Source organism: Sinohyriopsis cumingii, chromosome 14 (assembly GCF_028554795.1).
Source record: "Sinohyriopsis cumingii isolate HCF-2022 chromosome 14, ASM2855479v2, whole genome shotgun sequence".
NCBI lineage: Eukaryota > Metazoa > Mollusca > Bivalvia > Unionida > Unionidae > Sinohyriopsis > Sinohyriopsis cumingii.
The window spans coordinates 124,550,706-124,575,309 of record NC_142974.1 but is presented as its reverse complement, the minus strand read 5'-3'; the positions used below and the strand labels follow the sequence as shown (position 1 = coordinate 124,575,309).

The 24,604-nt window shown below is 35.0% G+C and overlaps 1 protein-coding gene across 1 annotated transcript in view; it reads right to left on the bottom strand.

Annotated features, from left to right (window-relative positions):
• LOC149784772 (uncharacterized) overlaps positions 1 to 24,604 on the bottom strand; it is a 160,573-nt gene that overhangs the window by 101,014 nt on the left and 34,955 nt on the right. Inside the window, exons 3-6 of the mRNA XM_089932789.1 lie at positions 16,062 to 16,841; positions 14,024 to 14,284; positions 4,666 to 5,256; positions 3,220 to 3,368 (exon numbers count right to left, since the gene is read on the bottom strand). Coding sequence (XP_089788915.1) covers positions 3,220 to 3,368; positions 4,666 to 5,256; positions 14,024 to 14,284; positions 16,062 to 16,841 — 1,781 coding nt within the window. The remainder of the gene's footprint in view (positions 1 to 3,219; positions 3,369 to 4,665; positions 5,257 to 14,023; positions 14,285 to 16,061; positions 16,842 to 24,604) is intronic.

Here is a 24,604-nt window from a genome sequence, read left to right as displayed (position 1 = left end):
ATGTACAAATTCAAGACAAGACTATTTCCTATATTTCACCACTTAGTGTTGAAATCATCTCTGAAAATCTTCATCGATGACAAGATTTTGTGTTAGCTGATATGGTACACAAATTAGATGTCAGCTTGGCACCAGTTTTATTTGCTACAAAGTAGTCTTTATTAACAATCTTTTGGTGCAAATGTCATGTCATAATAAACATCCATTAACTGGGAGCAGTGACATAACGATTTTTAAGGTAGTCAAAGTGGAAGCCATATTCTATGTACAACAGTCACCTTTTCATGTAGGACCCTCAAGGAAACATAAAAAGTATACTGTTGAAAACCCTGTGTTGATATAGCAAACTATTTTGAGGGGAGTAGACACATAAAATGCTTGCCAGTAGCTTTCCATGATTTGGTGGTTCTTCCTCCACAAATTATACTGGCCACCGTGTATATACCATTATACTAGCCACCATATATAACCAATCATGCACTAGAAAATGGCACTAAACCTTAAACAACAACAAGAGCCACAATTAAAGCAGCACTAACAAGATTTACAAGAACACAGCTGTGGTAGCCATACTGGACATCAGATAAGCACCATTTTACTTTGAGACTAACTAGATCAACCAAGAAGTCTTGCAACGAACACCCCATGCTAGCATCAGTTTCTAGTCAAGCAGAGTTGTGATAACAAGATTTTTATGATGGCTACCAAAGCAGCACTAACAAGATTTACAAGAACACAGCTGTGGTAGCCATACTGGACATCAGATAAGCACCATTTTACTTTGAGACTAACTAGATCAACCAAGAAGTCTTGCAACGAACACCCCATGCTAGCATCAGTTTCTAGTCAAGCAGAGTTGTGATAACAAGATTTTTATGATGGCTACCATGGCAGCCATATTGGATATTAGATCAGCACTATTTGTTTAGGATCATCTATCTATCATAATAAGTCTTTTAATAAAACCATATGGTGATAAGACCATCCATTCAGTATGAGCAGTGTATCCCCCAGGGGTGTAAAATTGAGGGTACAAGAAACCCCTTGGTGTCAAAACTGGGGGTCAAATAAAAAATGTGAGGGTCAAAAAAATACTGACAAATTTTCATATGACTCGTACTTTTTCAGCTTGAAATAGGATATTGCAACTTGCACAACATACTCTCTCTCTCTCTCTAAACATACAAATATACCAACATGCACAATTAACAAACAAATGCATTGTCCATTTAATGAATAATTGTATTAGTTCATTTTTCTTTTAAAGTCGTACTTTTAACAGTCTCCAACACATTACATATAAGCCAATACAGAAAGCCAAATAAATCTTTTAATGAAATGGGAGTTAATTTACTGCCTTTCATAAAATGTATACTATCTTAGGTTTCATTGTACTTCTTCCTACAACACATTTATTCAAATATCCAGGAGGATAATGATTCATCTTCTTTAAAGTTACACTTGAACTTTAAGATCTTTCTTTTATGGCAGCAAAAGTTAAAAACAAACAAAATCTGCAATGACCCACTGACTTTGTAATCCAAAAAACGCATTTGTCTCTGCAAGTTTACTGATTTCATTGTTGTGAAATAATGTCTTAGGTTATAATGTGTTCTCCAGATATCTTATGGCGAACGAGGGCAGATTTTTGAAAATTCTAAAATCCTGTCACTAAAAGATTATTCACTTTTGCAGTCTTTGCAATCACGCAATCAGAAGTCGCACCGGTAATCATAATGAATGTGCCGTATTCCAGTCAAGGGAATTATTTTCTCCATTTTTCATTAAAGTTAGTTCCACAGTTACTCTTTTGTGTTCTGCTTCTTTCACTTTCTTTCTTCGCTAATGCATTTTAGTGCATGACGTTTTAATCTGGTGATCACTTTCTAGTGCAACAAGCCTTGAGATTAAACATCTAGATGACAGCTTGCTCGATGGAAATCGCGAGAAGCTTGCGAGATTAGGGGAAGCTACTCCGTCATAACATTGCCTATGCTAGTCTGGTTCATTGTTTTATATGTTCCCTGCGTTGCACTTTGCTATACGAATAGAGGAGCGCAAGGCAGGGAGCAAACAAAGCGGGGAACAAGTCAATGCCTATGCTCACAGTATATACAATGCCATACATCGTCCAATGCATTGGGTATTAAATAAATCCTGATAATATTATGAAAATCCTTTGCGTCAAAAAAACGCATGGCAACAAAATGTGTGCGTCAATTTTCTCCAGCGTGCGTCCCTGACGCACAACTGTGCGTAAAGGGAAACACTGCAGTATGAGTAACGATACTAAGATTTTCACAACGGCTGCTACTGAGGCCAAATTGGATATCAGACTAGCACCATTTTCATGTGGTGCCAACTAGACATCCTAAGAAATCTTCTAGTAAAACCCACATTGATCTTACCATCCCATTTAAAAATAGTGAAAAAAGTCCTTAGGTTGGCATAGTTTCGCCATGGACCAACCAGAAATCATAAATAGTCTTTAAGTGAAAACCCGATGCTGACATGACCATCCCATCCATTACAAAATAGCAATAACAACATATTTATGACAGGTGATGTCATGGCTGTATTGGAAACTGATTGGTGCCAATTTTATTCAGGGCCAACAAGACTTTATGTAATGTCCTTATGTAAACACCCCATGCTTTGACCATCCACTCAGATATAATAGTAATAGCAACACTTTCAGGATGGTTATTATGGTAGCCATATTGGATATCTGAGTGGCATCTTTTTGATCTAGCTCCATCTAGAGCATAAGATGAGCATGTATGTGAAGTTTCAAGGCAATTCCTCCCAAGTAGTTCAGAGGGAAAATGTATGTGGGTTTGCATTGAGAAGCCAATGATATTACTCTAGTTACATATGAGCTCTGTCAAAGTGTGCGTTCATGGGTCTTATTAGTGTATGTGTAGATATCCATATTTGTTCATCTACTATTCAACTTTGAAACCTTGCATGGATTTAGCCTATGGCTTTAATAAAGAAACATCAATATTTATTCTTCTACTTGATTACTTCAAAAACTTGCATGGATTCAAATTAAACAAACAGAACAATTTTGCAAGCTTCCTCTAATTATAGCTGCAGGTTTTAATGACTTGTGAGAATCACTATCCATGGGAATGAAATGATTGTCACATTCCTGACTCTCATAAAATTACAGTTTCTAACAATCAGTAGTGATGTGTTATTGACCAAATTAAATACCTGTGAAATTTGATCAACATGTGTCCCCACTAAAATCACTGGTGGTGGGATGACTGTATAAGATGTTGTAGGGAACTGTGCAGAATTCATGTTTTCTGTATCAGGTGATGCACAGGAATGTACGGAATTCATCCAGATCTCAACTAGCTCTAAAAAAGTCAAGAAACAAAATATATCATAAACATTCTAAGCACTGACAGAATAATTTACATGTACTTGCTGACAAAATATTTACTAAAACAATACTTAGTTTTTGAGAGATTTAATTGAATGTGTATCAGAAAGAAATGACTTAAAAACCAAAGAACCTGAAGTTTCTGCTTTTGCCGGACATTTCCAGTAGATCAAAGAATGTGACCTACAAACTCTGCTCAATCGGATATCAACCATGAGAGTTTTGAAATATCTCATATATCAATTAGTCTTTGATTGTCCATTTAACTGCCAAATAAACATCTTAATGAAGTAAAATGCAAAAGTCACTAAGTCAAGTTTACAAATTATTTCTTTCGCAGGCGATCAATATAGGTGTTGCCAACTAAGCTTACCTAAGATTCAAATGTATGCATTGTTTTCTGTTTGTCAGGCAATCAATGGAGGTGTCACTGTCTAAGCTTGTCTGGTCATTATGTTTTCCCAGTTTATTTAAAGGCTCTATAGCCACAAAATGCAAGACAAATAGAGGTCTTATTGGTTATCTCCTGACCATATCAAAATCCATATAGTTCAATGACTGCCCTAGGTCCTGTACTATAGACGTTATATCAGTCCCTCACACCATGCTGTTTGTGTTCCTGCATGTCAGCTCAGTTTAAAATAAATTATGAGAAGCCTAAACTCAGATTAAGGAAAGACAGGTACTTGCATGAATAACTGACTTTACAGAAAATGACTGTTAATTATGTGTTACATATTTTTAAGTAGTAAGTCAGCTGATTGTTAGCAGTTACAACTGAAAAACAGTAGAGTGACATAAAAATACTATTGCTGGGAAAAATCCTTAAGTCCTTATTTCTGAATGAAAATAATATGAAGAAATAATTAATTCATAAGAAAATTGGTTAATCGTATTAGAATATTACTGTCATTAAAGCAGCATCAAATCTGGAACCAAAAATGACACATTTTGTGGTGCAATTAATAATTAATTCTATCAATCATGTCTTTCTTGGCATGTCATGTTTTATCTCCTTTAAATGCTTTTATGCTGCAACTGACAAATATCTGCTTATTATATTATTTTTTAAAGACCAGCCGTATGGAATCAATCCTTTAGTCATCTCAATATTCTCTTCTGAATACAACCGAGTTCCTACAATCTTAACCAAGAAATGTTTACAGTTGTACAAACGAATGTGATTATTTTTTGTATATTGAAAAATATCTTTTATCTGTGTCAAATACAAGATAAGTGAATTTACAGATGAGATGAAGCCCAGCACGTACCATGAACTTTGCATTTCACTTTCCCCTCAGTGTCAAAGTAACACTCATCTTCTACAAAATCAGTAGTTTGTCCACTGACATCTGAAACTAACAGGTAAATGGCACGTCTTGTCAGGAACATCTGGTGTGTTGTGTAAAAGGCGTACTGCCCTGCAAAGTCCCACATTGTTAAACGTGCATACTTTCTTACATCCTGCTTTGTTTTGTCTGGATTTTCTTTCAACAATTTTAACATTTCCCTCAATGGATCTGTCTTATGACTTTCAGTGGCATTACTTTCTCGAGGCTCTCTTCTGGGCATCATGTTATTTTCAGACTGGGTGAGATTACTCTGACCTACAGTGGAAGGTGATTCTTCTTGAAGACTAGCCGTAGATGAAAGATTCTGACCAATATTCTGTTGAAGAGCCCGGTGATATATTACCTCTGTATCAGTGTCATCATCAGCAACAATGGTAGTTGGACTGTGGTCAGCTCTCTCCTGTTGAGGAGAGCTTGCAACCTGTTCCTGATCTGCAGTGCTCTCACTTGTTTTGTAATTCTCAATCAGAACTTTAACAAGGCGCTGTAGTTTATAATCCTGTTCTGAATCTGAAATCAGAATGAACAGATAGTACAGTTGAATACTGCCTGGCAACAAAAAAATCAATCTGGAAATGAAAAATGAAAATAAAACTTCAATGGTCTTTTGTTTCTCCACTACATGTGGTGGGCCAGATAAGCCACCCCATGCTACTCCAAGTTTAAATACTGTGGTGGTGGTGGTGGTGGGGTAGATACCAAGCAACTCAACACCAACACTCTTTTGGTACATGTGTACCAGCACCACACAGGGGTTGAGAGGGAGTGACTGACAGTAAAACAGTCAATGCAAGAAGGCTACCATTGCTATGTATGTATGTATGTATGTATGTATGTATGTATGTATGTATGTATGTGTGTGTTTGTGTGTGTGTGCATGCATGCATGCATTTATGTATGTGTAATCAACCTCAACATCATTGAAAATATAGAAAACCTTATTGTCATGTGTATTACATATCAGCCAATGTGGGTATGAAAACACTTGCTATTATCTTCACTGGGTCAGTAGTTACTCATGATATTTTACAGTTTCTTCCTCAACCAAATAAGCAGACTGTTATGCACTCTTATGTTACCTGTTTAGGCTCGAATAAAAAGTAACAAAAGAAAGAGTGAAAACAACAACCTTTGAAAAATGTAACAAATAATTTATTTCCCTGGAAAAAAAAACACTGTAACAATTGAAGAAAATAACATATGGTTTTAAGAATCAAATCCAAAAATAATCCAAGAATAATCCATGAATTAAATTTTAGAAGTCCTAATAATGAAATGTTTTACTGAATTCAAGTTTGAGTCCCAACGAAGAATCCAAAATGGAAGGTGATGACGTATACTGTAGTCAGTATGGTGCTGTATCATCTACAGTTCTTTTTTATCCCACATTCAGTAATATTCTGGTGTTTGAATTTCAGAATAAAATTTAAATAAATGTCTTTGTCCAAGAATTCTACATGAGCACTCAAATATTTCCAGGAAAAGAATTAATCTTTAAGAATCCAAATAATTTGAATAAAAATAATAACTCCAAACTGACACAACAGACACTTTCCAGTGTAAAGAAAAAGCCCCAACTGAGAAATATCTCTATAAACAAAGATTATAATAGGATTAAATGATCATGGTTGGGTATTGATCGATGTGTAAATTTTACCTAATCACTCACAAAGTAAATAAAATCCTTATAATTCCAGTTTCATCCTTTCTACTATCAAATCAACTTATTCCATCAATAATGCATTCCAATTTAAGTAGCGCATACTTTCCTTTCATTCGCTGCTTCACATCGACCAATAATATATAGCCTGTACAGAATCACAGGAACATATTGACTACTGTCAAAGTTACATTTATTCAGAAAATCCATACTTTACATTGTAAGCAATGGCTACCAGTGGTTTCCACACATTTCGTTTATTTACAACATTCTTGTTCAATTTTAGTCAGTCCCATCTGGTACGTCAGATGACCATGACCTTACACAATAACAGCTGATACGGACTGAACAAGTGTGCTAAATTAAATTTCCAATCTAACATGAAAATTGAAATTATTATGGAATTAGTCAATGAACAATGTGAATGCTATCCCTTACTAAAATAAAGGTAAAAATGTAATAAATTTTATGCAGGAATAACATTTTATGTCATTCTAAACAGCGTTAATACTTAACAAGATCCATGTCGTGATCTAATGTGAAATGAAATGTGACTACTGTCTTAGTTACGTTTATTCAGAAACTCCATGCTTTACATATGAAGCAATGGCTACCAGTGGTTTCAACACATTTCGTTTATTTACAACATTCTTGTTTAATTTTAGCCAGTCCTATCTGCTATGTCAGATGACAACGACCTTTCATGATAACAACTGATAGGGATAGAACAAGTGTGCTAAATGAAATTTCCAAACAAGCCATAAATCATTATTAATTTTATCAATGAACAACATAGAAATATGAACAAGATGATATTATCCCTTACCAAAATAAAGGTAATAATTAAATAAATTTTACACAGGAGTAACATTTTATATCATTTTCAAGAGCGTTAATACTTGACAAGACCCTTTCATTTATTTAATGTGAAATTAAATGTGCAGTTGTTAAATGTAGAGTTGCTCACAAAACCAGCCATATATTTTGTTTGGTTGCATAGTTGAGTGTTGGAGTGCTGGAAGGACTGAGCGCTTAGAGTGTTCGAAATTCTAACTGGAGACTTTATTGATGGTTGCTGACTTTGATCTGAAGTGAAAGTTGGGTTCGTGTTTGGGTCTGATACAGACAGAGCTTGATCACCATTAGGTATATTTTCCAAAACTGAACTAATTAATGTTTTTGTTCAGTGCTAGGTCTTCGACTGTAAGTTTTTAGAGACTCCTCATGTTTGTGGTCTGTCATAAACAAAATATTTCTGGTTGCAAACCCAGCATCACTCATAGCCTGAATTGCTGTTGCACGGAGTGAGTGACCAGTATAGAGTTGCACTCCTGCATTCTTGCAGATGTCTGGCATGAATGAGGAGAATTGCTTTGGTTTGACCGGTTCACAAGTACACCGCTCCCTCGATAACCCGCGCACAACGGGGTCCAAAAACATCGACCGCACTATAAGCGAGGGCGCAAGTTACCGAGGGACCTATACAAAAAACTAAAGAGATGGAGATCGACAGAGAGAGGCGAAGGGGGGGGTGCATTGTTAAATACTCGTTTTATAATCGTGCTGAAAATAACTGTGAATAAATATTTCTTTATAAAGGTGTTGTTCGTTTTTCTTTATAAATTACCTTTAATTTCTGGATAAAGTATCTTGAAAAAGATCGTAAAAACAAACATTATTCCACGACGTATCAGTACTCTTAACATGTGTCTCACTAAACACATTGTGTATTACGTCACTGCTTTTTGTGTTGATTTGGATACATTCTAGTTTTATTGTTTGTTCAAAATGAATCAAGATTTCTTTTATCAAAAAAGATAACATTCATATCGAAAAACGACAATGTCGAAACTTGTGTTGCTCTAAAAAAAAAATCTGCTATCACTAGATAGATAGATAGATAGAGTAAAATGTAAAAAAATAAATTCACAAAGATAAACCATTACCAACCATGAATTTAATGGGTTAAACGTCAGACATGTAAAAAAAAAAAAAAATATTTAAATACAAATACGCGAGTGAGAATACGACAATATTTGCTGGCCAATTGTCTAATAGCAGTAGAGCTTTCTCCTCTAAGCCCATGGATCGCAGGTGGTTTCTGACGGCGGGGACAAACATCTTAGAAAACCACCCCGTAAATATTGTTGCAGTCATCCATGCATTCCACTATTTCTATATACAAATGGAAGGGTGTCCATATTCATGTGATGAAAGCAACGGGGAGACTTGTATTTGCCAACACATAATGGTTTCATTTTATGTGTGCCAGTTTTGTTAACACAAAACAAAAGTGTTAATCTCTCTTTGTTCAGCTTGAAACCCTAATTTTTGTGTGTATCATCTCTGTATACCATTTGTCAGTGAATTCAGGAGATCTTAGTGATTCTTTACTGCATTGTGTAAATAATGCCTTTGCTGCTTTGTCACATTTCTGAAGGAAAATTTTTACAGATTTCACTGGACAAGTGTTTGTGCCAGTTGCATACATTCTTTTGTCTAATATTTCTTCAAGCTTTGCATCAACACCACCTTGGTGTTTTTTTTTTGAAGTGTTTCATGATTTAGAGTCATGTACTCCATTCCAGATTTATCCTTTTCAAATTTTAAGGAAGTTGGGGTCAGTTGATGGTGAAATTCTATACCTCTAGTCAGAAAATGAATAGCCAGCAGATACCAACTTTTGAATCAAAGGGCAACAGGGTCAAATTTTTGAATATACGCATTGATTTTTCCTAATTCTTCCAGTGAAATTACTTGGTAATGCTGGGTTGGCCTTGAAATACCTGATTTTAAATTCAATTTCAGTTTTGCATTTAACATTGAATTAGCATTTTTGAATTCTTTGTCTTTGACAATGTCAATATCTTTTCCACTGTCCTTCAAGTATCTGTTTATGGCTGCATGAACATTTTTCAAGGAATTCTTGTGATATTTTTGCGCCTTATTGGCTGGCAGTTTTGTGACCCTGGATGATAAAAATTTTGGTTGGGCCTCAGCACAGAACCTTCTTAAGTGGCCACTCAGTTCGTCTGGTCTGATTGTGTTGAAGTCAAGTTTGTATCCATTAATTTCAATCCACCAAGCTGTAAGTGAATAGAAAAATATTCATAGCAATACAATTCTTACACTTGGCAAATACACATAAAAACAACATGTCCTGCAATTTGTGCATATTTTGTCAACTTTTGGTTGGGATTTATGTATGTAATATGGTGACATTATTAATTTTATCCTTCAACATTAAAGTCTTTCAAATTTATACAGAAGATTTATTTCTTGAGAAAAAGAATAGCAACGCAAAAAGTTATGTAATTTCTTTTTCATCGAAATTAATGACTACACATCCAAAATTATTTAACTTAGCAAAACAATCACTTTATGAATTATAATACACATTTTTCAATGGTAGTTAGTCACATTGTTGGAGATATCATGCAAACATTTTCATCTCAACAAACTATGCGATATGTTATTATATATGTTCAAAATCTATCCATCAAAGATATTTCATGTAAATAATCTGTTTATTTTATTCTTGTAGTATTAACATTTATAAACTTTATCCAGTCTTTTGAATAATGGTCTCATAAATATTTGTTTTTATTTTTGTATAAGTGGTCATATTCACACCATGACACCAACACCCACACACGTTTGAAAATAAGCAAACAAAAATATACAGAAAATTAAAAAATGTACCATTAAAAATGCCAATGCCCCATTTTATGTTTCGTTTAGTAGCCTCTGAGTATTGATTTATTTCAATAGCTTTTAAGTCCTCCTCAGATAATTTCTTGAATCTTGGTGTATCTCAATCAGCGGCCTCAAAATCGACTGTCCCAGTTCCCACACTATTAGTGTTGTTGTTATGTATGGCTAGGGTGACGGCAGTCATGGGGTGCTCTGTAAGGGAATTTGTCAATCTCTGTTCGATTTTATCTTCAGCACTTGTACCATCCATCACAATATCATCAAATCAATCTTCATCTGCTTCAATCGCTGCTATTATTTCTTTTAATTCCTTGTCATCTAATTGTTCAAAAAACTCCGTAGAAAATTGCAGTGAAAAATCACCTTAGTCTGCCATTTTGCTTGGCTATGTAGCAGACGAATGCTAAATTGTATAGTCAACTATGAATATCAAAGAATATTGGAAAATGTATAAAAAGGGTAGAAGTTAAATTTATTTGCTGAATTAAAAATTTAAAAGACAAAACAATTGTTTCACAGTGACGTGTCTGCAATGTTTATTTATATTGCAAACCGAAAGTAGTCCCAGAATTTATCGAAGTGTAAAAAATTCCAGATCAGTATCACGTGACCATTTACATCCAATCATATTGCGGAAAATCCGTTACATTCATAACAATTGGAATTATAGTAACTTGAAACTCAAAACATTCCCGGATTTGGGTCAACTCTTAAGAATATTTTTAGAAGTATTTATGTCTAAAAGCACGTAGTCCCATTATGACCTTGACAAAAACCAATCATTTTACTCAAAGAATAAGATAAAAATAAAATGTTGTTTACTTGTCACAGTGATTTCTGAATGAAGGTCGGGAACTAGGTCAGCATAAGATACAAAGTTCAATGTTTACGATTAACTCTAAAGTGAAACTAATTTCTGGAAAATATAAAATTCCTAGTAAAAAAAATATTACATTATTTTGACATATAATGAAATTTAAAATAATTTTTAAACAAAAATTACAATTAAATTAAATCAGATATAAATTAAATAAAATATACATAACAGCATAGTATATCATACACTGAAACATGACGCTAAACCACAAACAACAACCAGTTAATATTAATTACTTTCATACTCATTAAACTAGAACAGAGAAATAAATTGTCTTTACAAATTACATAAATTGCAGCAGTTGATTCAATAAAAATTGTTACACTGACCAGCAAGGTCTTCTCACAAATATATCCATCAGCCCTGCAGAAAATCTCTTTTGGGAGAAGTAATATATGTTTAAGAGGACTGTTTCAACTGTCATAAAGCTGCAGTTTTTACTTCACGATATCCCTTGTAGCAAGTTTAAGCTGATGTTCTGAACAGCCTTCTCCAAAATGTCATGGGCAACATAACCTTCCAAGTTATATTTTGACAACTCATGATTTGTGCCCTAGCATGACACAGCTTACCATCATCTATTGTTTTTTTCTCTTTTTTTTTTGTATACCTGAACGAAATTATCTACACCATTTAAATAGAGAAATGCAGATCATTCCTTCAAGAGTGGTAGTGACTTACATAAGACAATAAGAAATATGTTTCAGGTTGGCCGACCATCCCTATCTTTCATTGCTGACCCTAGCACCACCACCACCACCCAGTAACAAAAAATTATATATTATTTTAGTCTTGGAAATTGAAAATTCATAGCAAATAAGAAAATAACAGCCGGGGAGGGGGAGGCTCTGAAACAATATCAAATAATTTGGCCAAAGGTAACCATTTCATGGAAAGCTGTCAAAAACACAGATGAACAATTAGGATGAAATCAAAGGATGTTTCATGAACAGTTAGATTACCATGTCAGAGATGAAAAGTTATCTGATAGTTTCTATAACAATTCATAGTCCCAAATGGAATAGTCTCATTAATGATATTTGCATTTTTATGTGAAACATTATGTAACCCCTTCCCCCTGCAGCCTCTGGCAATGGAAATTTGAAGATCTGCCTTTACATATGCAAAAACAGTTACACCTGCAAACAAAAATGTTAATTCCAAGGTGGCATGTAACTGCTCTTTATAGACATGAACAAAATGAGACTAGGATTATTGTGCCCATTTTCACAAAGAGAACCAAGTTAACATCACAGAAGGAGAAATCTGAAAACCTGAAATAACAGGAGGATCATAAATTGTATATTATTTGCTTGCCAGGTTGTAAATACTATTAAAATCTCTAGATATAAGCCTTTTACATTAGTCTCATATATTATATGTCTGCCAGGTGGTAAAAACTATCATAATCTTCAGATGTAAAGCACTCGTACATAAGATGCATACAGCTTAAACATATTCAATTTGAAATCAATATACGTCTTCCTCTTCTTATAAAAGAAAAATTGTCTTCTATATCACAAGACATACATTCCCTATGGTCAACATCTTTGATATAAAAAGTCAAAATACTATTTTTGGTTCTACTGGACCTATATCAGATGTCTTAATGGGATGGCATGTTGTCCTTTATTCATCCATCCATTAACACAAGCTTCTCATCACAATTTGCTTTAACTACTTGGAAAATGGACATGAAACTTTAAGCATGCCTTCACCCTATGACTGACTTGGTTCTGAATAAAAATCTTGTGCTGCTACCTTGAAATTCATATCGCTGTTCCTGAATGGTTGGCCATATCACCATAGGTTTTTCACTAAGGTGCTTGATAATGACTAGTTGGTCCTAAATGAAAATGATACTGATCAGATCTCTAGTATGCATAGCTGCCAACCCTCCTGGCAATTACTGAAAATAGGGACAACAAATTAGTGAATTTTGACATGAATTCATGAAGCGATCTTCGAGAACGGGAATGTTTGTCGGAACAAACGTTTAGCGTGGTCTCCAGCTGATAAAGGTAGATTGTGTTCAACAAGAAAACTCAACAATGCTTCAGCGTTGGTAGCTTGCAGGTCTTCCATCGAGAGCTGAAATCTTCTGCATGTTTTTTGTGCTTTTTGCTACCAATGTGCTTCCTCGCATCGTCTCTGCCACCATGCTCAATGCTAAACTTTGTGGCACACTGCGTGCAAAAAAGCATGATGTATATCAGTCTTTGATGTCTGAATGCACAGCCAATTTTTGGTATATTTCAAACTAAACTTCACTTTTTGTATAATACCTTTCTTTTTCCTTCTTGGTGGAGATATTTTCAAGATGTGTTTTCAAGATGTGGTGACAAATGGTAATTCAAATCAGTGTTTGCAGCACATGTGCAAAGCAAAATTCTGGTTAGGCCCCAGTTTCTCTCAAAAGCATTTGTAAAACTACACTTATAAATCCAGATTAAAATCCGCTAAAATGCTTGCTACCGGGCCAACTGTATCAATTAGCCATAGTTCCACTAATACCGCAGTACCAGACGGTTTCGGCAACTGCTGATATCATGACTAGCGCTTAACGGGAAATTGGTTATTTTATTAAAGATTTAAAATAATTGAGAATTGGGGAATTCATGATTTTTTTGCATGTGGCGTGAATTCGTGAATCGCTGGAAAAGTCATGAAATTCACGCCAAAATCCTGAGGGTTGGCAGCTATGAGTATGTGACTTTTGATAACACTTAGTTAGTCCTAAATGAAAATGGTACAGATCAGATCTCTAGTATAGTCATCGTGGTGACCATCTTGAAAATCTGTCATTGCTAATTGTGTAGGAAATTCCCTTCTTTTAGTCGCTGTAAACTTCAACTCTAGACTCTGATGCTACATCTTTTTCATCCTGAAATTAAAACATGTAGGTTACTGTGCCAAAACAAAACAGAGATGAATGGACAGATGTCAGCACAGCACAATACATTTCACCTCCTGGTATGTGAATAAATAGAGAAATGTATATATTTTATATTTGTATGCCCACATACCTTTTTCTCGCCTCATCCATTCACAGGTCGATAAAGAAACATCACAGCAGTTGACATAGACATCTATGCCGTCTGTACTACATCTCTCAGAAATGTTCACTTCCTCTCCAAGAAGACGTTTGACCAGGGTTGTCTTCCCTACACCCATGTGTCCGACAACCATAAGTCTTATGCTGTATATAGTTTCCTTTCCATCTTTTAGAGCATCTTCAAAAAGTTGGATGGATCTCTCATCCATGTTCTGAATTTCTACTGGAACACCTGTGCATGTAATGGATTATTTTTACTGTTAACATTGAGGCAAATTGAAAAATAATGACTACCCAAAACATCAGACAGTCTATCCTCTAGAGGTGCAAGACGGAGTCAAAAATCACCTTGGTGTCAAAACTGGGGGTCAGACTGAGTAAAAAACAAACTTTGGTACCAAAAATGGGGGTGAAATAAAAAATTTGGGGGTCTCTAAAGCACAAATGAGTGTAAAGGGAAACACTGATCAGAGTGTAATTTCAATGTACGCCATCAAAGTTATTCATGTTAATACACTGGAGACTTGTGCAACATTCACAAATCTATTGTCATAAAAGCTCACCACAGTTTATTGGTGTTCAATTTAGTAAACATATAAAAAAAATTAATCCAAACATTTAAATCTACAATCTGATTAAAACTGTGATATATTTATAAAACATAAACCTGGCAGCACCAGTAAGAGTCTGCTCTACAATTAAGTGCTTCTAAAAAAAGTAACTGGTACGTGTGAACATGTTTGCATTTGCAACATGTATAATGTAGAGCATGCTGGCATGCATTCATGTACTGTAACTCTGTTTACATGCTATAATTATGGAAATCAAGCATCATATAAAGCAACAGCTGAACAAAATGACTGATTCATTTCCTGCAAAAAAAAGGCTTAAATTAATTCAAAGTGACCTAACTTAAGCACTTTTAAAATTGATCGGTGAATATTGCCAGAGTAGGGAACACCAGGATATAAACATGTATTTAAAAAATTATAAAATATAAAACAATTATATAAAGAATACAAGTTGTCAGCATGTTTTTGTGTTTGTTTTTTGTGTTTTGTTTGGTCTTGTTTTAACTTTTAAAATCATGGAATTTCCAAGCGGAAGTGAAAATAACCAAGAGTGATCAGTTTTCCAAACCAAATTACACTCATCAATCGGACATTAAATTGAAGGAGTTCCTTTAATTATTCCTACATCATCCGGAATATGAATGCGCCATTCATATTCGGCTTCGGCATGACAAGATGGAGATTTCTATAAATAATCGTTTGAGGAAAAGTAGATATCTGATACGTCTTCTATTGGTCAATAAGTTTCTTATTTATTTCACAAAAAGAAAACATTATTAAAAGAATTCATTAGAAACGAAAAGCAGATTGTGCAAGTGTCTATGTAAAACGGAAATATCCAACACCGCGAGATTATGCAACCTGCGAGAACATGAGAAACGCGGAATTTTAGACGCTGTAACCCAAGAGTGCTTTCCGGTGTAACCCGGATTGACCGTCGCGTGCAAATGGCTTCTCAACGAAAGCGCCCCCTACTGGACAAAAACAAACTGTGTATTGCCCCGCACTGGTAATGATGAACGCTAGCTAGCCAGCCGCCATTGCGACAGTCCATAGAGAATTAAATTTTTTATATGAAATTGGATAGTAAGAACTAAAGTGCAGATAGCTTAACAATCATGAATGAATTGAATTTGGTACAAATATATTGGTATTAAATTTTAAAACAACAACTATTATTATATTTTCAGTCAAAATCAATAAAAATGATTACGTTTGACGAACGTCACTTCGAGTTTACACACTGGAGAATAAAAAAATATATATTTATTACACTTTAATTTCATTTTACATATTTTAAACTGTTTGTCTTTACAATTAGGTTCTAATTGTAATATGTATAACTTAACATTTATTATCCAAATGTGAATTAGGAATTGTAAATAAATAAAATATTTAGTTTTCGTTATCGTGTGATATAAAATAAAATGGAAATACCTGGTTGATGTGAATATTCCAGTCTGTAGACAGTAATCATATTACTCCATCTGCTTGTTGTGTAAAGTACTCCATGCTGGTCATCACAGAATATTCCATAGAGACGTGATGACACTGTGTGTATGGTCACCAGTTGACCGCTGTCTGTCAGCTGATGAATTATGTTAGAGTGCAAGTCACACACGTACACATAATCCCTGTCAGCCATTATCGACCGCGGTTTTTTTAATTCCTGGTGTTGATACAGAAACTTGTGTGTGTGTGGATTAAAAATATCATATGCATACACACCTGTAGCAGTGGAGTCATCAGTGTCACACGAGATGTAGACTGTGTTGTGTTTAATGGCCAAGTGAGTAATACCACCATACCCTTTACAGACCTTGTGAGTTGAGTCTACACTTCCATCGGTAAGGTTTACAACACACCAGTACAACATCCTGTCATCCCATTTCCAACCGCTGACAACGAGTTTGTCTGAATTCCATTTTGCCACTGAATGACATTCATCAAATCCTGTCCTTACATTTAATGTTTTGACCAGTTTTACGTCATCTACAGATTTGAATGACAGGATTACAATCTTCCTGTCCTCCAGACACACAGCTACTTCCGTCTTGCTAATAAGACAGACACCCGTGGGACGGGACTCAAGTTTGTGTGATTTAAACAGTTTACCGTCATGTCGATTGTAAATCTGGAGATTCCTCGCACTACCGTCTATGACCAGCAACGTGTCTTCTGTCACCACAACGTCATTGTAGTCGGGTCCACTGCCGGCTGTGGATAAAAGAGAGACACACATCAGCATACGAAACAAACAAAATACAGACATATATACTTTTAGTAAACAATGCAAAATAAACATGTACACATTGGTATATCTATTTCTGACCTAAAAGAATGGCCCAGTGTCGTAAATTTAGTCACCACCACCATTATCGTAATAGTCGTATTATTTCTATTATTACTCTATTATACTAATTGCACAATCCCGTTTGTTTTTATCCCCTGGCAATATTTTGAAAAGGAGCATGAAAGATAAATCATGCTCAGAAAAGTAATTGTTTTCGTATTTTAACCACCACCATCATTGTTGCAATAGTTGTATTATTTGTATTATTATTATTACTATTAGTTTAGTTGCTAAATTGTAATGTTCTGCAACTACAACTAATGCTATTGAAGCCATGATATGCGCTAACATAAATGCCGAGATATCAAATATATAGAGGGAAGGGTCACAAGAAACTCGGATTACTGTAGCCATTACGTTTTACCATAAAAATAAAAATACCTTGCCCCGAGTATGGTAGGGCTAAAGGGGTAGAGGTGGTTTTACATAAATTTCAAGTAACTCCTGAAAATTGCCGTATGTGATCAATCAATAGAAACCACTTCAGGAGATAACACGGAGTCAGTCTATCCCCACCCTCAAGAAAACGTATCCCCTTGGTCAATATAATAGAAACTATTGCGATTTCTTTGGCGACGCCCATAATGCACACTTACTCGGCATTAAATATAAATTTACACATCAGTTTGCACGGAGGGTCAATACCTACCATTGTATCACAATTTTAAAACTGTTGAGGCTAGCACCATACAACCATGTGTACAAGAGATGGGGATGAAAATTATGATTAATGCATGCAACTTATTTTGACCACAGAAGTCAGCCTACTCTTATGAAATGTTTGACCCTGCACCATAACTTGGAAACTAATGAGATCCCCACCATATAACCATATATACGCCTACAGTACATGAAAAGACAAATTAATATATGAAACCGAAATAAGCCCTGGTGTTCATTTTTAGCTGGATTTAGCCCATGGGCTATAGATTGGAAATGATCGAAGTCCCCACCTTATAACAACGTATACCTGATATACTTGCTGGATGGATATGAAAAGACAAATTTACGGACACATGATATTTGCCTCAAAGGCAAACCTTATCAAAAGACCTGCCCTAATTATGATTCAAACACTCAGTCAAAACCGGAAGACACGGAGATACGTGTTTCACATACACAGAATTCAAGCTGTAGTTGTTGTCAGGTAAAATAATTTAAACCAAATTATGTGCAGGTAAAACAGTAAATTTAAATTCGACTTTATTTTTTAAGGACGAACCTATTTTGTGTAAAAAGAGAAGAAAAACAATAACCCTCTTGTCAGCATTTTCTTTTAAAAATATAAAGTATTTAAAAAGTTACATTAACGTTCCGACTCAAACGACACAAACGGGGGGGGGGGGGGCGGGAGAAAAAAGCATATATGATCTGCATTCGGTACAGGCACTCGTTTCTCTCAGCAAAATTGGAAGTTAATGACAACACCAACTCCTCTTCTACAAATAGTGGGAGTGGGTGTTTTCAATAGTTTAAAATTTTACGACGGAAACAAGCATTCCTACAGTACCTATGGCGTTTAAAGCAATATTTTTAGAAAATAAGATTAAATGATAATGAAATATCTTATTTTCAGAAATTTGCACCTGCTACTTAACATTACATGTATATACTACCCTGACTATTTCAATAAAAGTTCCTGCCTCCATAAAAACTTCTGCACTCTCCAATTCTTGTCGTCTGCTCCTGAGCCAACAAAATTCGGCTCACATTCCTCATTCGGAATACAGTACAGCAGCTTCGCGCATTAATACATATCCACGTTCTTTGCATGCAACATCCGATACCGCTGTTCTATAAGATATATATCCAAGAACCAGACTATTTGGCGGCTTAGCATGGTTCCCGGTTCTTTTCAATATAATTAAATTTCAACGGCAGAGAACCGGTATGATATGGCTGTCTTTAGTACTGTGAAAAGTGTTTTGAGCACAAGTTTGTGCGTTTTATTAAGAATAAAATGTAAACTGCCTAATTTCAAATTAAGAATTATGAAATCTACGCATAAATTTCATACACAGAATGCATATAATGGACTAACAGTGTAAAGTGGACAGAAACTTACGTGACAAGATTGCATCATTTACCATCGATTTCAGGTTTTCTTACTGTGTAGAAAGGGTTAGATTTATATAACCTTTGAATTTGTTTTGCATGTATTAAATGCTTTTAGCAGTTTAGTGACTAGGTTGAGCGCACCTTCTGCAATATCTTTAAAAGCCACGTTTTTTAGACAATTACAGCAGCCACTGCCGCGAAATGGTATCTACACCCTTACTACGAATACTGTACTGTGAATTCGTTAGGTTTAGTTCCAGGAAGCTATCCACTCTTGCCTGAATGAAAGCATTTAAAGTAGGTTTATTTTTTTTAATGCTTAAGTGCAGAGTTTTAAGTTGTAATCATTGCCAACTTATGGACAGCACTTGATTGCCACTTTTCCCCACCCACTTGAACTGATTTGTGAAATCGTTTAACATTCAACCTTATTTTTCCAGTTGCCCGTATTCAACACATTTATGCCCAATTCATTTTTTTTTAAATCACACCAATCGGCTACTTATTTCATACCTATGACATTAACCTTTACTTAATGACTTGTTTGATGACATAACATTATATTCAAAATAATCTCTATATGACCTCTCAGTACTTTGAGATCACAATGTATTCTATTCAATACAGTCATGCCAGGTGATACTTAGTAAAACTTCTGTTATGTTTCATCCGATATATGCATGCTGTGATCAGCTTGCGCAAGTGGGCAGCACCATCATTAGGCATTGCAAATTTGTGCCTTTGATTTTCAGATATAGATTCAAACCAATTAAAGTGATATTTCCATAAGAAAGTTCCTTGCATTTTGCTGATTCTCATGTACAGATTGATAATGTATGATAGAAAAGTATGTGTCAGTAACACTTGAAATGATAGAAGAGTAGGTGTTGGTAACACCTTAAAAGATGGAAAAGTAGGTGCTGGTAACACTTTAAAAGATGGAAAAGTAGGTGTCAGTAACACTTGAAATGATAGAAGAGTAGGTGTTGGTAACACTTTAAAAGATGGAAAAGTAGGTGTCGGTAACACTTTAATAGATGGAAAAGTATGTGTCTGTAACACTTTAAATGATATTAATACTTCTACTGTTGCATGTTATAATTTTGAATTACTTGTATGTGTTGTGATGACAAGGCCTACATTAACTAAACATGATTATCTCAGATTGATCTTAAGAAAAATCATTTCTCATTATTTCTTTCATTACCAGTATGATGAATTATGTTCAGATTTTGCAGATAAGCCATACATTGTATCAGTTTAAAACATTGTAATCATTTTGTACCCTAATTTCCATCTATCCTTGTAGTGGACCAGTCAATGCAATGCTGTCTCACAGAGAGAGGGGCCAATGTGGCTGAAGTGGTCTAAGCACTTGCTATTATCAATCACTGCCATCTCATCTCTCTCCACAAGGGTTCAAGTCTCAGTCTTGACCAATGTGGATCTGTGAAAAAGCATGCTAATAGCTTCCCGTAAGTCAGTGGTTCTTAACGGAGCTTTCCTGGGTTCTTTCCTCTCCAGTTATAATGGCCACTATGTAAAGCTTATTATGTATTGAAAAATGACATTAAACTCATAATATCTTAATGGAAGAAATTTAAGGATCTGTCATTTTATTTATGCATTGTACTAATATTCCACAAATTTTAGCTTTAAAGGAGAACACCTTCTAAGGAACTCCCACCCCACCCCACCCAATCTGCAGTCCATACTGTTCTTAAAACACCTAAAAGTTCCAGCTCTTAATACAATCTGATTGACAGCTATGATCTTTTTCACTTTTTTATTCTTGAACAAGAGAACAGAATGTTTTTTTCCACTTATGTTAATCCAAACAAAGGTTTTTTCACCATATTATAATTTACCATCACCACCCTCCCATTCCAGGTAATCATAATCAAAGAGAGATAACTATTTGGGGGGCCCCGAGTGGTCGAGTGGTCTAAAGTGTTCTCCGTTACAGATCACTGCCATCTCACCTCTGTCTGCGTGGGTTCAAGTCTCGGAATCGGCCAATGTGGGTATGTGAGAAAGCTTGCCAGTAACTTCTCGAGGGTCGGTGGTTCTTTCTGGGGATTTCCCGGGTTCTTCCTCCACCATTAATACTGGTTGCCATGTATAGCCTATCGTGTGCTAAAAAATGGTGTTAAACCCTACTACAACAACAACAACTATTTCAGATTTGTATATGTTGACATTCTGGAACTGTGTATTTACATTTTGACACCAATGTATTTTCCCTAACATGAACGCATAATTTCACTCTGAATCAGCTCAGTAATATGGTAGCAGTCAGCTTAACAGTTAACACTTGTGGAGACCATTTGGTCTATGAAAGAACTTTAATCTTACAAAATCTTTAATTACCATATTAGACAATAGGATATCATTCATATGTGAATAAAGATGGGTTTTTTTACCATCTATGGTATTAATTGTAGTCAGTGCTTCGCAGTAAGAAAAGAAAGATGAGTGGACCATCTTAGGACATTTTATAAGTGGGACATACATTTTTTACTTGAAGTAAAAACAGGAGCCTCACAGTTCTTTGCCCCATGAAAATCAATTTATATCAAGTAACAGTGTACATTTTTAATATGGCCATCTGCAAGGAAATTGGTTGGGGTATTTGGACCACATCTTTCATTCTGTTCACATACTTCATTCACAGTTACTCAGTCAGATTTTATCTCTCCCATTCTAGCTGAAGCCGTACTCAGTTTCTCATACAGCAAGATCATCAAGAGTAGTTGATTTTAAGGTTGAAATGTTTGTTGCAATATAATATATACCTAACCATTGCATATATTGCACTCATATTTAGGTCTCTACTGAAGGAAAGATAGATTGATTGTCAGCTGTCCATTCATCACTCGTCCCCTCATATATAGGTCTCGAACCAAAGAGACATATTGGTTTTTGGCTGTCCATTCATCTGTCTGTCTGTCTGTCACTCATTTAAATAAGACAACACCAGAGTTGAGTTTAAACACCAGACTGGACATTTGTATGAGTGAGTTTAAACACCAGACTGGACATTTATATGAGCGAGTTTAAACACCAGACTGAATATTTATATGAGTGAGTTTAAACATCAGACTGGATATTTATATGAGTGAGTTTAAACACCAGATTGGATATTTATATTGTGGGTGGTTGCAAATACCAGAATTGATACTTATATATCATGGGTCGGTTCAATGACCAGATTGGATACTTTTATATCATGAGTCGGTTCAAACACCAGACTGGACGTGTAAATATCAAGGATTCAAACAACAGACTGGATATTTATATCATGGGTGGTTGCAAAGACAAGAATGAATACTTATATATCATGAGTGGGTTCAATGGCCAGATTGGATGTGTATATATCATGGATTCAAACACCTGACTGGATATTTATATCATGGATGGTTGCAAAGACCAGACTGGATATTTATATGAGTGAGTTTAAACACCAGACTGGGTATTTATATCATGGGTGGTTGCAAAGACAAGAATGAATACTTAATATATCATGAGTGGGTTCAATGGCCAGATTGGATGTGTATATAGCATGGATTCAAACACCAGAATGGATATTAATATCTCGTGGGTTCAGATACCAGACTAGACACATATACCAGGAGTAGGTTCAAAGACCAGATTGGATATTTATGTTGTGAGTTAGTTAAAACACCAGACTGGATTTTCAGATACCATGAGTGCATTCAAAGACCTAGTTTGGTTCTGGTAGCTGACATTATATCATAATTATTTGTACACCTTATTTACTTTTTTGTTTAACATTTTTACAAAAGCCTTGTATGCAACTTTAGCAAAAACCACTTCAGCTTGGCAAATAGAATTTGAAAGGCATAGTTAAGTTCTATTGAAATAAGCTGATTAGACTTTCATGCCCTTTTGCAATTTATCATCTTTTTGCACATTTGTACACATTTGAGATATGCAATTCTTTTTACTTAAACTTTATAATGATCATCATACTGCAATCACTCGAAGTTGACTGGTGTTATTTATTAGCCATATCTGTAATATAAAGATGATTTAATTTTCAGGCCATTATAATGGCTTGTTCATGTTTTAGCTTCATTGTGTTAGCTCAGTTGGGAAAATACAAAACAGCCCGGTACAATATTGATATGCATATTCAGATTACTTCATTAGATTGTATGTTATTATAGCAGTATTTCATATATGAAGTATCATAGTAAAAAAAAAGACGTTATCATAGTGGGAAGGGTGGAGATATGTTTGTCTTTCAAAATCAGATCCCATCAGTTACCAGAGTGCAAGTACTATGATATCATTATGCCCTGCCACATTAATGTATTCCGAAACATTCCATTCTAAGGTGTGGTTCATTTAAAAATCTTGGATTTACATATATAGATTTTTCTCTATCCAGCTGGCTTGTGCATGCATGTGCTTCCACTCAAAGAAATACATTTATCCAGTAGTTTAAGTAGGTCACAGTTACCCCAGTTCATGAGCTTTCGATTATGTTTAAATATTTTGGTGGGAAACTCTTATACAAGACCATATTTTCAAACCTTGGCTTTGGTTTTGACTTTTCATGCCCATGTGACTATGATTATTTGGAATAGATTGCTTTGACTTTTCATGCCCATGTGACTATGCATATTTGGAATAGATTGCTTTGACTTTTCATGTCCATGTGACAATGCATATTTGGAATAGATTTCTTTGACTTTTCTTGCCCATGTGACTATGCATCTTTGGAATAGATTGTTTTGACTTTTCATGCCCAATGTGACTATGATTATTTGGAATAGATTGCTTTGACTTTTCATGCCCATGTGACTATGCATATTTGGAATATATTGCTGATTTACTGTGCTCCACTTTTTTAGGGAACATAACTGTACCATTATTAAGGTATAGATTTTATATGCCACAAGCTTGTCTATAGTTTGGTGTTAGCTGCACGTGATTGATGAATTTCAATGTCTGTTTACAGTCGGATACATCTATAAAAACCAATTAAATACTTGGACTGCCCTTTCCCAATTTGTGATTATTCAAAGCTTCTATTTTTTGTTAAGTTTAATTTTCAGATGATTTCTCTATTGGGGTATGAAACAAAACGTTTCATCTTTGATTTTAAAGTTAACATCACAATAATTCATACAAATTACCTTAAATAACTTGCAGCGTTAGAACTGTCCATTTTAGAAGTTGGTATACTGAGGAAACTTTATGAATGGTGCATCTAATGGAGAATATATTATGTCTAGAATACGTCACAGTGACATACTTTCCCCAGTTTCTAGGATTATCAGTGTCAGTGTTCATATATCTGTCAATCAGCATAATTATACTGACACTTAATGTATGAAACTGAAAATAGAATATTGTTGTCTGTGCCTCGGGCTTCCAAATGTTTTGTGCATTGGAATTGGTGGTGACCTTTGAATTTTGTTTGCATATAGTACTTTAGGTATAGGACTACATGAGACAAATCTATATATAGGTATATAGGTCATAAATCTAGCAAATCCAATGCTGTTATTAGGTATAGCTCTATTGAGCACAAATCTAG